General features: G+C 49.6%; 1 protein-coding gene across 1 annotated transcript; it reads right to left on the bottom strand.

Annotated features, from left to right (window-relative positions):
• Positions 1-10,662: 10,662 nt before the first annotated feature.
• LOC125507514 (cyclin-B1-2-like) lies at positions 10,663-13,530 on the bottom strand. Its single transcript, XM_048672073.2, has 3 exons — positions 13,396-13,530; positions 13,202-13,302; positions 10,663-10,723 (listed from the first exon to the last, which is right to left on the bottom strand). Exons 1-3 carry the CDS (start codon positions 13,525-13,527, stop codon positions 10,663-10,665), a joined length of 294 nt encoding a protein of 97 aa, XP_048528030.2. The 5' UTR covers positions 13,528-13,530.
• Positions 13,531-15,692: the final 2,162 nt, after the last annotated feature.

Raw genomic sequence — 15,692 nt, 5'->3', positions numbered from 1 at the left:
CTTTCCTGCGCCGCCTGCAGGGCCGCTTTGTGGCTCTCCTCTTGGTCGGCCAGCTTCTTGGCTAGGCGATCTCGTTCCTGGACCAAGGCGGCGCACTCGGCCTCCTTGGTGTGAAGGGCGGCCTTCGCTTCGCCGAGCTCCTTCCTCAAGTCGGCGTTGGCCCCTGAAGACAAAGAAAAAGAAAAACCAATAAGAAAAGAGTCGTCAAGAAAGATCCGACCCGACTGCGCAGAAGTCGGCCCGAATCTCGGGGACTACACCCAGTGGGTGCGCTGACGCGCCCCCACAAGAGACAGACAAAACCAAGTACTTACTTTGGCTGTCGGCCAGGTCGTCGGTCCGCCGGCTCAACTCCCGAGCCTGGGAGTTGAAGGCGGCAGCACGAAGGTTGTGGTATTCCTGAAAGTTCTGAAAAAAGCAAAGTAAGATAGTCGTCGAGAAAGATCCGACCCGACTGCGCAGCAGTCGGCCCGAATCTCGGGGACTACACCTAGTGGGTGCGCTGACGCGCCCCCATGGAAGGAATTAAGAAAGCAAAGCGGCCAAGAACGAAGGACTCACCCGGACAGTGGCTCGCGTTGACAAGAACTCCTGGGTGAGCTGCTGCAGCAGGGCGGCCTAAGCTTGCAGCCGACTCCGGACCCCTTGAGCCGCCACATTTAGCTCGCCAGTTCCCCCGCTGGGAGTCCACTCGGACATGGCGGTGCTGACCGCCTCCAGATCCTCCACCGACTGGCCTGCGCCCACGACTCGGCGCGACTCGGGCGGAGCGGCGCCTTCCCCTGCGCGCCGGCCCGTCGCCGGCTACACCTCGAGGCCGGCTCGGTTCTCCGGCTCACCTCCGATTGGCCCCTCCGGTGCCGCTGACGATTGGCCGCCTTGGCCCGCTCCGGTTGGTGCTGCCGGCGGCGCCTTCTTCGCAAAGGCCACGGGGTCCTCCCCCCTCTCCAATAGCGGCGGGTCTTGGACGATCTCCTCCGCCAAGGGCAACGGGGTGTCGGGGGCTACGGCTCGGAGAGGAATGGCGAGCGGTGGAGGCTGGTCGCGCGAGCTTTCCGCCTCCGTCTCTGCGGTAGCCGCCTCCGTCTGGGCCTTGGCCGCCGCTTCGGCCTGCCCCCTCGTCGCCTGGGCGGCCGCCTTCTCCGCCGCCTCGCGCTCCTCCCGCGCTTCGCGGGCGTTCCGCTCTGTGGCCTCCCTGAGATCGGCGCGGGGGTCCACGCGGCGGGAGCACGAAGACCCTCCAGCCGGCCCCACGACGGAGCCGCCCGGACCCCGCTCAAGGGAAAGTGGCGCCCTGTCCAGCAAGCGAGGAAAAGTTAAGAAGAATATTCAAAGAGAAAGAGAATGATGACGAGAATGCGGCAAGGCAATTGAAGACTTACGCCGAGACCGCCTGGGGCTGCTTCACCGCCTTGCGGAAGCGGGCCGCCTTCGCGGCCGCCTCATCTCGCTTTGTTGCCGCGGCGGAGGGCTTGGACTTCTTCGGCCGACTGCCGAAGAGGCCTAGGGCGGCCCGGCGCTTCGGCGCGCCGCCGGCAGCCGGCGCGACAGACGAGCCCGCGCCCTGTTGGTCGGCCGCCGGCTGGTGACGCGGGGCGACTTCGGCTTCGAAATCGTCCGGCCAGTCCTCGAAGCTCGCTGTAAACCTTGAGCCTCCGGGCTCGACGCTGTCCCCCACGACGGCGTCTTTCATGGCGGCCGCCCCCAAGTCCGGGTCGTCAACGTCATCCACCGTGCGGTCGGGGGCGTACTGGCGTTCAATTCCCGCTGCCCCAGCCGGCGGCGCAAGAAGAGGGTTCTGCTCAAAAGAACCGACTAGTCAGAAGCCGGCCGTCATGAAGCCGGCCGACGACAAAAAGAAGAAGAGAGAGAAACTTACCACGGGCGGAGGATTGGCGTGAGAATACGGCGCCTTGCCGTATTTCCAGTCCCCGGCAAGCTTGCAGTTGGCGATGTAGTTAACCATGAGTGCCACCTCCGCGTGGGGCATTTCCCATGTGCTCAGACGGCTTGGGTCGAAGCGGCCGCTCATCTGACACGTCATATGAGGCCGGCTTTGGAGAGGAAGGATCCGGCGCTCCACGAAGGCGGCCACCAAGTCGGCCCCGCGCAAGCCTTCCGACTGAATCAACACCCGAAGCCGGGAGATGGCGGCGTTCCCGGCCGGAGTCAATGACCGGGACCGGAAGCTCCACGAGGGCTGCCTCCCAGCCGGCGGGCCGGCTACGTAAGCCGGCGGGTTGATGTAGTCTCCTTCCTCGGCGACGTTCTTCACATAGAAATAAGATCATTGCCAAACCTTCACCGATTGGATCAGGGGGATGGGCGGGAACGGGTTGTTCTCGCTCACCCTCCTCATGGCGATGAAGGCTCCGCAGGGGGCGGGCACGCCGGTGACAACCGTGCCGAGCTTGCTCTAGAAGAACTCTCCCCAGAGCTCCAGCGTGGGGAGCAGCCCCAAGAAGCCTTCGCAGAGGGAGACGAAGGCCGACAGCAGCATCACCGCATTAGGCATGAGGTGATGCGGCTGGAGGTTGTAGAAGTCGAGGAAAGAGCGCAGAAACCCGCTCGCCAGAAGGCCGAAGCCGCGCAGGCAGTGCGAGCGGAAGACGATCCGCTCGCCCTCCTCCGGCACCGGCGAGATCTCCTTCGCGGGCGCCAGGCGGACCTGTACGCGGTCGGCGCCGGGTCTGGCGAAGGAACTCCACGTGGTCTTCATGGACGTTGGAGCCATCCCACGAGCTTGACAACGCCATGGGAGCGAGGTGGTGTAGAAACGTGGCGGCGCAGAGACGGGAAGCTGCAACGGCAGCGAGAGGAAGAAGACGAGGGTTAGGAGGGGTGGAGTGGGAGAGAGCGTGCGAACCTCTGTCGCTCTCCCTCCCCCCCTACTTATAGGCTCACGTGGCGGAGCCGAGGAGGCGCGGCGTGCAGAAGCGTGGGGATCGATCGTGCCCACTCCCCACGTCCCGCGATTATCGAGCCTTAACGGCGAAACAAAACTGCCTCGAGAAGGCGAGCGGCCCCTGTGGGCCACGGAAGATCCGCGCCCGGATCAAGGCTCGCGAGTGGCGGGCCCGGGCCTGCGGCGGCGTCCCGTCGCGCGCGTGCGCTCGCAGGACCCCGCTGCCACGTGACCGCGGGGGGGGGGCGTAGTCAGCGCGCAGGTCCCCCCTCCTCCCGCCTGTAAGACGCGGAGCTCTCTGAAGTCGGCATACGCCCGCAAGGCCGGCCCTTCGGGATGGGAAGCTGACCAAGCTTCTCGTCCCCCTGCTCGCCTCGGAGCTCGATCAGCTTCAGGGACTACTGTCGGAGTAAATAGCCATGGGTAGCCTAGCCGGCTTCCCCTGGCCCTTCTGAAAAAAGTTACGAGCCCGCCCGGCTCTCAAGAATCCAAGACATGGGGCCGCCTTCCCCTAGCTGGCTGCAACCCAGGCCGGCTTTCGGAAGGCGGTCCGACTTTAGCCCTCCTGAGAAGGCCGACTCCAAGAAGCCGGCCATGAGAAGGCCGACTCCAAGAAGCCGGCTCCCCATAAAGCGGTCCAGACCGTACCCACAAAAGTTTGCACCCACCTAACGGCGGTGCGACGGGGCGTGGCTATAGAAGAGCCTACCACCCCCGAATCCCGGAGCACGCCTGGCACAGTGCGCCGTACGGGGTAGGCATGACCCGTCCGGCGCAGCACTGTTGCCATGTTGACCCTGGCATCACCCACGACGGGCCGCTAGCATGGCCCACAGGCGGTGGGACCCTTTGAGAAGAGAGACGCCCGAAGGCGGCCGCGCCTCCGGCTAGTCGGCCCAAGACAGAGCCGGCTCCCCGCAGCCGGCTTGCCGCCTCCCTCGAAGAGGACGCCCCATTAAGGAGACAAGACGCGGTAAGGCTACAGCGATCGCCCGACAGGCGGCGGTACTGTAGCCGCGCTTACCACGATAAAGCTCACGTCAACAAGATGAAGCCACAGTAACCAGCCGCCGACCAGGCCCTGGACAGTGGGGCCTGCCTGTCGACCAAGGGGCCGGCAGCCGGCGGGACCCAGCAGTCGGTGGGCCCCAGCGGCCGGCGCAGAAGCCGGCGAGTGCAGTCACAGACGGCTGGGCCCCGCGCCTAGCTGGATTACCATTGTACCCCCGGGGGGTAGGCCTATATAAACCCCCCGGAGCACCCATGCAAAGGGTTCGACCCCATACTAGTCCTAGACACCCCATGAGGAGAAGAAGCAGGCTTGCCGTGCCCTACTTCCTCCTCCCACCAAACAGCTCAAGGAGCGTTGTATTGTTACTCGATTCATCTAGTGAACATGCGGAGACCCCGCAGAGCAGCAGTAGGGGTGTTATCTCCACGGAGAGCCCCGAAGCTGGGTAAGATCCGCCGGCATGCATGTCTTCGCCTTATCCCGTTTCCAGGCACCGGCGATGTCTTTCTGGCTCCCACAATGATAAGCCACCCGTTGGCATATGTCGCACCTACCACCCGACAAGGCGCTTGGGTCGATGAACTTCCATCAGTTCTTTGGGAGTTGAGGACAACTCCCAATCGGTCAACTGGACGAACTCCTTTCTTTTTGGTCTATGGAGCCAAAGTTGTTCTGCCAAGTGACCTGCTCCACAACGCACCCCGAGTCGAGCTCTTCTCCGAAGAGGAAGCAGAGCAGGCCCGGTAAGATTCAGTCGACCTCTTAGAGGAGGAAAGAGAGATGGCCTTGATCCGGTCGACCATTTATCAGCAAGACTTGAGTCGATTCCACACCAGAAACATGAGGGGTCGAACCTTTCAAGAGGGAGACCTGGTTCTTCGAGTGGATCAACAGAAACCACACAAGCTCGCCCCGGCTTGGGAAGGCCCCTTCATCATCACCAAAGTTCTCCACAATGGAGCATACCATCTTTAAAGCATTGAGCATCAGAAGGACGAGCGACGGGCTTGGAACGCGGAGCTGCTTCACCCCTTTTATACTTAAGCACTCGTTCGAATAAAATGGAATAAGAAGTACCTTTGTAATTTGTTCGTCAAAGACAAGAGCTTTTCAGTCTTCTCACACGATTGTTGTTGTTTTTATTTACCTTCGAAATCCCCCAGTGGGTGGGCTTAGCCGCGAATCCGTTTCTCCTAAGTTCGAAAGAAAATCCTACCGAGTGATGAGCAAGCCTCTCACTCGGGAGGCTTAGCCGCGAATCCGTTTCGCCTAAGCTCGAAAGAAAATCCTACTGAGTGGTGAGCAAACCTCCCACTCAGGGGCTTAGCTGCAGTCCAGTACTCGCCTAAGTTTGTAAAATCCTACCGAGTGGTGAGAAATCCTTCCACTCGGGGGCTTAGCTGCAGTCCAGTACTCGCCTATGTTTGTAAAATCCTACCGAGTGGAGAGCAATCCTCCCAGTCGGGGGCTTAGCTGCAGTCCAGTACTCGCCTAAGTTTGTAAAATCCTACCGAGTGGTGAGCAATCCTCCCACTCGGGGGCTTAGCTGCAGTCCAGTACTCGCCTAAGTTTGTAAAATCCTACCGAGTGGTGAGCAATCCTCCCACTCGGGGGCTTAGCTGCAGTCCAGTACTCGCCTAAGTTTGTAAAATCCTACCGAGTGGTGAGCAATCCTCCCACTCAGGGGCTTAGCTGCAGTCCAGTACTCGCCTAAGTTTGTAAAATCCTACCGAGTGGTGAGCAACCATCCCACTCGGGGGCTTAGCTGCAGTCTAGTACTCACCTAAGTTTGTGAAATCCTACCGAGTGGTGAGCAATCCTCCCACTCAGAGGCTTAGCTGCAGTCCAATACTCGCCTAAGTTTGTAAAATCCTACCGAGCGGTGAGCAATCCTCCCACTCGGAGGCTTAGCTGCAGTCCAGTACTCGCCTAAGTTTGTAAAATCCTACCGAGTGGTGAGCAATCCTCCCACTCGGGGGCTTAGCTGCAGTCCAGTACTCGCCTAAGTTTGTAAAATCCTACCGAGTGGTGAGCAGTCCTCCCACTCGGAGGCTTAGCTGCAGTCCAGTAATCGCGTAAGTTTGTAAAATCCTACCGAGTGGTGAGCGATCCTCCCACTCGGAGGCTTAGCTACAGTCCAGTACTCGCCTAAGTTTGTAAAATCCTACCGAGTGGTGAGCAACCCTCCCACTCGGAGGCTTAGCTGCAGTCCAGTGCTCGCCTAAGTTTATAAAATCCACAAGGACGACGAGGTGCAGGTCGACCGCGGCCCTCTTCTCCGAGCTACGCCACAAATACAACATACGCTCCATCCTTGTCCGCAAGGATGACGAGGCGCAGGTCGACCGCGGCCCTCTTCTCCGAGCTACGCCACAAATACAACGTACGTTCCATCCTTGTCCGCAAGGACGACAAAGCGCAGGTCGACCGCGGCCCTCTTCTCCGAGCTATGCCACAAATACAATTTACGCTCCATCCTTGTCCGCAAGGATGACGAGGCGCAGGTCGACCGCGACCCTCTTCTTCGAGCTATGCCACAAATACAACGTACGCTCCATCCTTGTTCGCAAGGACGACGAAGCGCAGGTCGACTGCAACCTTCTCCTTTGAGCCATGCCACAAACACAACGGAGCAGATCCCAAAAGCAATCGCAAGTATACTCAAAAGCAATTCGGATAAATCCTAAAGTTCCAAGCAGCAAATCAAAAGTATTCTAGCATCAAGCCCAAAGGAGTTTAACGATTACAGCAATCACTCGGCATTCCGAGGCAAATTTAAGATAGATTCAAATCTCATAAGTTTGTTCACTCGACAGGAGGAGGGCTGGCAGGTTCGACGAATTCGTCCAAGTCGATCCCATCCGCGATCTGAGTGGCAGCAGCGATGAAAGTCTCCATGAAGGGCTGGAAGTCATGCCTTTTGGTGTTGGCGACCTTGATCACCTCCAGCTTGTCTTCACGAGCCTCCTTGCAGTGGACTCGTACCAAGGACAGCGCCACGTCAGCACCACACCGGGCGGAGGACTTCTTCCATTCTTGCACTCGATCAGGGATCTCGTCGAGTCGAGCCATCAGAGATTCCAGGTCATTTTGAAGCGTCGCCCTTGGCCAGAGTAATGAGTCAACTCGTGAGACTGCCACCTTCAGACGCGTGAGGTAACTTGTGACGCTGGCGACATGAGACTCCAGTCGGAGCACGTTCATGGCAGTTTCGTCGCAAACTGGAGAAGCGATAGGATCCAGACCCGTCTCTACCCTTCCGGTTTCCTCGTCAAAGTCTTGACAGAATTCTGTAGTCAAAAAATTAGAGAGTCGACTGGACAGGATTCATTTGCAAGCATCAACACAGTCGGTTTAAAAGGAGTACCTTCCAGCATAAGATAGAGCTTCTTGGCAAGAGTTCTTAGATAAGCTTCCGTATCATTCCTCTTGTGGACCGCAGACTCCAGCTTTTCATTCAGGACAATTTTATCCTTCTTCAGACGACTCACTTCTCGGTTAGACTCATTGAGACAGGACTTCATCTTGTTCACCTCCCCTTCCAACGCCCCGACTGAAGCCAGCTTCTGGTCTGCAAGGGCAGTCTTATCCTGGGCTTCCTTCTGTGCAGCTGCAAGGTCTGAGTCCTTTTTCTCCAGAGCCAACTTCATTTTCTCTACAAAAGAAGCAATCGCATCAAACAAGAGATCGAAGAAATATTTTAAAAGACGATCGACGTGAATAGTCAACAGGCAGTTACCTTCCATACCAGTAGCTTCATCTTGAGCTTTCTTCAAATTCTGTTGGGCCAGCTCCAAGTCGAGGTTGAGTTGCCTCTGCTTCTCCTCAAGTTCAGGGAACTTGGAAATGAGAGTACAAGATTTCTGTAGGAGGCAAAAGACGTGTCAATCGACAAGATCAAAGGTTATTTACTTTTGAGTGAATAAAACTTAAAGAGTTCACTTAGACCCCAGTCGACTGCACGCAGTCGACTGCGGTCTCGGGGACTACACCAGCGGGTGCACTTGGCGTGCCCCCGCTGATTCAGACCCAACTCGACCGGTCCGCCCGGGTCAAGTTAAAAAAAACTATTCAGACCCCAGTCGACTGCCAGCAGTCTCGGGGACTACACCCAGTGGGTGCATGTAGCGTGCCCCCACCGGTTCATATCCTACTCGCCCAGACCGAGTGGAAGAGCGCAAATACCAAAGACAACAAAACACCCAGCGGGTGTATGCTATGTCTTGAGCTTGCATTGGTTTTCCCCGAAGAGGAAGGGATGATGCAGCAGAGTAGCGTAAGTATTTCCCTCGGTTTTTGAGAACCAACGTATCAATCTAGTAGGAGGCCATGCTCAAGTCCCTCGTACCTGCACAAAATGATAGCTACTCGCAACCAACGCGATTAGGGGTTGTTAATCCCTTCACGGTCACTTACGAGAGTGAGATCTGATAGATATAATATTTTTGGTATTTTTGGTATAAAGATGCAAAGTAAAAAGTAAAGGCAAAGTAAAAAGCAAAACAAAATTAAAGTGATGGAGATTGATATGATGAGAATAGACCCGGGGGCCATAGGTTTCACTAGTGGCTTCTCTCAAGAGCATAAGTATTCTACGGTGGGTGAACAAATTACTGTTGAGCAATTGACAGAATTGAGCATAGTTATGAGAATATCTAGGCATGATCATGTATATAGGCATCACGTCCATGACAAGTAGATCGAAATGATTCTGCATCTACTACTATTACTCCACTCATTGACCGCTATCCAGCATGCATCTAGAGTATTCAGTTAAAAACAGAGTAACGCCTTAAGCAAGATGACATGATGTAGAGAGATAAATTCATGCAATATGAAATAAACCCCATCTTGTTATCCTCGATGGCAACGATACAATACGTGCCTTGCTGCCCCTTCTGTCACTGGGTAAGGAGACTGCAAGATCGAACCCAAAGCTAAGCACTTCTCCCATGGCAAGAACTACCAATCTAGTTGGCCAAACCAAACGGATAATTCGAAGAGACTTGCAAAGATAACCAACCATACATAAAAGAATTCAGAGAAGATTCAAATATTATTCATAGATAGACTTGATCATAAACCCACAATTCATCGATCTCAACAAACACACCGCAAAAAGAAAATTACATCGAATAGATCTCCACAAGAGAGGGGGAGAACTTTGTATTGAGATTCAAAGAGAGAGAAGAAGCCATCTAGCTACTAACTATGGACCCGAAGGTCTGAGGTAAACTACTCACACTTCATCGGAGAGGCTATGATGATGTAGAAGCCCTCTGTGATGACGGCCCTCTTCCGGCGGAGCTTCGGAACAGGCCCCAAGATGGGATCTCGTGGATACAAAAAGTTGCGGTGGTGGAATTAGGTTTTTGGCTCCTGTTCTGATTGTTTGGGGGTACGTGTGTATATATAAGAGGAAGGAGTACGTCGGTGGATCACCGAGGGGCCCACGAGGCAGGGGGTGCGCCCTAGGGGGGGCGCCCCCCACCCTTGTGACCCCCTCTTTTGTTCCTTGGAGCAGGGTCCAAGTCTCCTGGATCACGTTCGGTGAGAAAATCACGTTCCCGAACACTATAAGAAATATGTCAACTTGTGACCTTGACTATTGGTCACTGAAAGGTCATTGTTTTTCATTTGTGACTTTTTTGTGTCCAAAAACAGAAGGTCAAAAGCTGGCGGTCGTAAACTGAAATTAACGACCTTCTCTATCACAAGGTCGTAGACGTTTACGACCAAAATATGCCTGTTGTTTTGTTTTGGTCACTAGCAGCCTCCCCAAGCCACGTAGGCATCCGACGTGGCAATCTGATGTGGCACAAGAATCATCCCGGTCCAATTTGATTTTCTACATGGGCCTAGCCCAACAATTCGGCCTTTTTAATGTATTTTTCCTGTGCTTTTATTAGCTACATGGGTCTGACCCAGTAATTCGGCCCATGTATTTTTTTACGCAAGCCCTTTTAATATACGTATTTTATGTTAATTTTGGTCAGCTACATGGGCCTGGCTTACAATTTGGCCTTTTTATTTTCTAGCGCACAACATTTTGCAGTCAATTTATTTTTTATTTCCAGTTTTTTTTCCCAGCTCCAGTTTACAGATGGGTCCCAAATTTCAGATTTTTCACAGCTTATTAATAAGCAATATATATGTATATTTCAAACAGACAGAAGAGAGAAAGCATATGAAAATCTTCAAATAATAGCTAAAATAAGTTTATTACAATATGCTATATAGCAGAACATGTGAAACTACATACACTCATTCACATCACAACAACCAGTTTCCATACACTCATTCACATCACATCAGCTAGTTTAACCATCAAATCTTGCATACCCAGGAACTTCCGCTTATGTGCAAACCTACAGGAAGGGCATCTCTCCAGCATCATCTCTCTCCAGCATTCACTGCTTCGCACTTGGCTTCACGGCTTCACACTCAGAAAAATTAGGACTGGAGCTCCTGTAAAAGAGTGAACATAAAGGAAAAAAATTAGGCTTGGAGCTCCTGAAAAAGAGTGAACGCATAAAGGAAAACAAGTAAGAAAACTATACAGGAAAACAAGTAGAGTGTATTGAGCGTATATATGTTGTCCCTGGAAGGCGATGAAACCAGATTATCATAAGTCACGGTTTAAACATCAAAACAGATTTACAGGTGAGCATGGCTAGAGTTCACAGAAACGATCCAAATCCAAAACTTAGGGGTGGCTGGGAGAACAGAGAGGGGACGCACCGCTCTAGCAGAGGGTGGCGCCGAGGACTGAGTCACCGTCAATGCTTCTGGTGCACTCCAGTCGCCTACATGTCAGGAGTGTTGTGACTCATGAAGATACATCTATGCACCAAAGCAGTAGTTCATTTACCAAAAGAAAATAACAGTTCAAGCATCATGGTACCAACACCAATTTATGGACAGCTCAACACCAAAAAAGTAAGTTCAATTGAAAATGCCATACTCTGACCATTTCATCCTCAATACATGTAATGTGTTGTGCACTCTACACATAACAAGCAGGCTACTAGAAATTACTACAAGGAGAACACACCTCATATACAGAATTCACACTTGACAATTACAATAGGCACTACACATATATGGAGAGGTGTTTAAAAATAAAACTCAGGATTTAGGCATGCACTGGGCATGTATGGATACTAATTGCTCAACTACACGAGGGTAGCCAGTTCGCTGTCACATACAGAAAAGCATCATTCAGATCAACACCATAACAGAGATTGCTAAACCTCAACAGTGGCATACTTATATACAAACAGAGATGATAGCGACACCGTACTACTACTACTTGAAAGATTGGCAGTGAGGCTTACCCATTGGAGAAATAGTCAGATGAGGACACCTCATTGTACTTCATGACCGTGACTGGGGGCCAAACAGGAATATCAAAGCAATTGCATCCAGATTCTATCTTCTACAAATCACAATAAACTCCAGTCACATTGTGTAGTATCAAATATAAGCAACAATGCAGCAGCTGAAACCACTACCCTACTAATTTGTAGAAAACCTCATGATGTAATCAAATATTTAGTTAAGGACTGGGTTATCGATTACAAGCTAAGTAAAATGCAAAGACACTCATATTGTAGTGATGGATCCCAACTCATTTAAATTAGAGTAGTTCGTCATTAGCTCATTCGCGTTGCAGAAGTAAAAGCATCTGGCACACACATGATGAAATGAAATGAAAAAAAAGAATGCTTCAGTTTATTTGAAAAAAATGTGTGTGACACAGTTCTTTTGGGTTGAGCTGACCCAGCAAAAACAAAATTCAATTCTGAAGCTCACTCACCATGTGCACATGAGGCTTGGCCATGTCAATGTGTGCTCGTGAACATGTGTATGTGAACAGGAACAAGTTAAAAGGGATTCCTTCATATTTTTACCAGGAACAAGATGCGGCAGTGGAGCTTCAAGAAAAATATTTAGGGGCCAAAACTAAGAGGAAAACAGAAATTGTTCACATTGAAGATTGAACACATATGTCATTCTAGCATATCCTTGAAGGAACAATTCTCATAACAGGAACACAAGAGAGGGCTGTTGATTTTGATGAGAACTAAATCAGAGCAATACTAATGCTATTCTGTTATAATTCAAACGGTACATAAAACTAACCACCAATCCAGTGCAAAAAATTGCATGTACAGATCAAAAAAAATGTATCATCTATTCAGCTGTGAATGTACAGGTTTGTGTTTTAAGAAAATAGGTTCGTGTTTTAAGAAAATAGTGTATATATAGATCCAACCCAAATAAACTTTAAACAATTTTGTTATTTCTTGTGAATTTACAATACTTCTAGATGCTTTTTGCAGAAAACCACTTGGCCTCTTGAGAACAAATGACAGGGTGAAACATAAGATTTATCCATCATGCTGATATTATCAGCCATGGAGTAAGTATCCTACAAGCAGCAGATAGTGAACCTAGGCGCACAGAAGCTTGAACTGAAGTTAACATAAAAAAGAATCTGACCATACTAAACACAAACTGACCATGGGTTTTGCTGGAAGCCTGAATTACTAGCCATTTCAAAATTTATGTTTATGATATCTTTATATGTATGCCTTTGGCTCAATGGTTTTCATAACCATCCGAACTGACGTGGCTGGTAAGTACCCCGTTCAATTTCTTTCATCACAGTTTTTTTGTATAATCTTCTTGACACTGTCCATTCAGTGTAATTTTCACTGAATCTTCTCGTTCCTTTCTTGGGCCAGAGTCTTTTATTTGTTTCTGACTGCAGTTGTGCACACCAATAGAATTATAACTTATATTCGCATGCATTCCAGGTACAACTGATAAATCAATACACCCCTTGATGTGAGCTTGTACCAAAAACAGCAAGGCTTTCTGTTAGCACCATCACTCTGCTATAAGAGCAAAGCAGTGCTTCACACCTTTCTTTTGTTTATGTCATCAAGAAAATGACATAGTTTGACAAAGAGAATCCTACTTGCGCATTTATTTAATTAAATCTACTGGTTCATTGCAATCTGATAAAACGAACAATCCATCTGACAGATAGTGAACCGGGCGCCCCAACAGGAACGCCTTGCGTGCCGTTTAGCACCAGGACAGTACAAGATATTAACACATCTGGTGTGATCAAACTGACTGAAAATTCCTATAGACGCCCTCAATCAAATTCCAGCGGCCAGATGACGCCGCTAAAGCTGATCAAATCTATAGCAGGATTCTAGTTTCCCGGGAGGGGAAAGGACGGGGCGGCGGGGAAGCGAATGAGCTGGTACCTGGAGAGGATATGGGCATCGAGATCCCTGCGGATGTTGAAGGCGGATCCGTAGATGGCCTCGGTCCTGAACTTCTTCTTCTCGTCCCAGAACTTGGCCTCCTGCACCCAAAAAAGAAAAAAAAAACTTGGATTCAGCGCGCGCTAGGGTTTGGGGGGCGAACGGGGGTGGATCGGGGAGGGGGGAGGGTTTACCTTGTGGATGGTGGCCTGGACGGGGTGCGCCGGCGCGAAGTTGTCGCGAACACTGTCGTTGACGCCGAAGCGGAGGACGTCGTGGGTCTCGCCCAGCTCCTTCTTCTTCATCGGGCCGCTGCCGCTCGCCATCGCCGCTGCTAAGACTTTGTTTTTTTCCTCTCTCGCTGCTCTCTCTGATGTCTTTGGGGTCGTGGTTTCTTTCTTTGTGAAGAAGCAAGGGAGGAGCAGGCTGGGGCTAGGCGAGACGAGTTGGCGAGGGGAGAGGGAGAGGGGAGGTGAGGGGAGAGGGAGAGGGTGGTGGATCTGGATCTGGAGAGGGGTTGGGAGACGACGCTAGGGTTCGTGTGTGGGAGGGAGTTTCCTTTTTTTCAGACAAAGAGGGGGTGAGGGAGAAAGGGCTGTCATCGGATCTGGATCTAGAGAGGAGCATCCGACGGCGCTGAAGGCACGATCCGCGTGACATTCTCATGGACCAATTAGAGCCCAGTACACGTTATGACCATCTAAGTTGGTCTTAATCAATTAAAAATAAGATGTCGACTCATATAAACAGTTTTATGATATGAGAATTCAAAAAAATAAAAACATTCTCATTGTGTCAGCAAATGTGACCTAGTTTTTTAGGAAAACTAACAAACTTGGAATTGGAATAAGACAAATATCTTTAAAAAGTGTTATGAGAAATGAGTTTTTAGGGGAAAAAATCATTTTCTACTTTTGGAATGACAAAATTCTTTTTTTGTGAAGAATCTACCAAATATTTCTTTCAAAATGGCACCACGCCATTTTCCAAAACTATAAGACAACATTTTATGTACAGTTGACCAAATCTTAAAATGTAAAATGCTTTTGATTCACCTCTCATCAAAAAGACAATTTATGTTTCAAAAAAGAATCCCTGAGCATTCCTTTTTTCTACTTTTTCACATGAAAAATTCAAAAAATGATCTCATATTGCGTAAAAGGGTGCATTTTGGAATAGCAAACAATGTTGTCTAAGGAAGTTTTCATTTTCTTTGGACGAAAAAATCATTTTCCATTTTTTGAGTGCCCAAAATGAGGTTTTTTTAAGGACCTACCAAATAATTGTTGCAAAATTGGACCAAATCAATTTTATAAAATACTAGGTCATGTTTAATGCACAATTGACCAAATGGTTGGATGTAAAAAGTTTTGATCCACCTCTGGTGAAAAAGACAAACTTCCGCCGATTCAGTAGGAAGTGGGTCAAATTTGAACTGTAGCTGCCTTGTAGTTTGCTCTTTATTTTTTCCAAAAATCATTTCTAGGTACATAAGTATCTATTTAATCATAGAAACACCAAAAAAAATTCCAAGATTCAACCACTAGCTAGGAACGATCATTCCCGCCGTTTTGACCGCATTTTGAAACAGGCATAAAAAATTCAAAAAACTCAAAAAAATTGGAAAACCTTCGCATTGTGTCATTATATATGACCAAGTTACCAGGAAAAAATAATAAACTTGTAATACATAAATTCTTTTAAAAAAGTGTTATTAGAAATGAGCTATCATGCGTGAAGATTCATGGCTTTCAAGTCAAATGATCAATCCTATGGCCACATTCATGGCATAGTTTGTTCAAATGATATCATATTGTGCACAAGGGTGCATATTGGAATGGCAAACAATGTTGCCTAAGGAAGTTTTCATTTTTTTTGGACGAAAAAACCATTTTCCATTTTTGAGTGCCCCAAAGGAGGTTTTTTTGTGAAGGACCTCCCAAATAATTGTTGCAAAATTGGACCAAATCATTTTTATAAAATACTAGGCCATATTTAATGCACAATTGACCAAATGGTTGGGTGTAAAAAGTTTTGATCCACCTCTCGTGAAAAAGACAAATTTCCGCCGATTCAGGTGAAAGCGGGTCAAATTTGAACTGCAGCTGCCTCATAGTTTGCTATTTATTTTTTCCAAAAATCATTTCTAGTTACATAAGTATCTATTTAATCAGAGAAACACCAAAAAATTCCAAGATTCAACCACTAGCTAGGAACGGTCATTCCCGCCGTTTTGACCGCATTTTGATACGGGCATAAAAAGTTCAAAAAAATCAAAAAATTGGAAAACCTTCGCATTGTGTCATTATATATGACCAAGTTACCAGGAAAAATAATAAACTTGTAATACAACAATTCTTTTTAAAAAGTGTTATCAGAAATGAGCTATCATGCGTGAAGATTCATGGCTTTCAAGCCAAATGATCAATCCTATGGCCACATTCATGGCATAGTTTGTTCAAATGATCTCATATTATGCACAAGGGTGCAT

Source organism: Triticum urartu, chromosome 5A, assembly GCF_056163025.1.
Source record: "Triticum urartu cultivar PI428250 chromosome 5A, HENAU_Tu73, whole genome shotgun sequence".
NCBI lineage: Eukaryota > Viridiplantae > Streptophyta > Magnoliopsida > Poales > Poaceae > Triticum > Triticum urartu.
The sequence above is the reverse complement of the archived record's forward strand: the minus strand, read 5'-3'. Positions and strand labels throughout refer to the sequence as shown.

What these genes read in the sequence shown, in the direction of transcription:
- LOC125507514 (XM_048672073.2), bottom strand. Translation starts at nt 13,527, where the DNA reads ATGGCGAGCGGCAGCGGCCCGATGAAGAAGAAGGAGCTGGGCGAGACC. An exon ending in TCCAGGCCACCATCCACAAG is followed by an intron (nt 13,303 to 13,395) that starts GTAAACCCTCCC and finishes TTTTGGGTGCAG; the next exon opens with GAGGCCAAGTTCTGGGACGA. An exon ending in GATGCCCATATCCTCTCCAG is followed by an intron (nt 10,724 to 13,201) that starts GTACCAGCTCAT and finishes CCTGACATGTAG; the next exon opens with GCGACTGGAGTGCACCAGAA.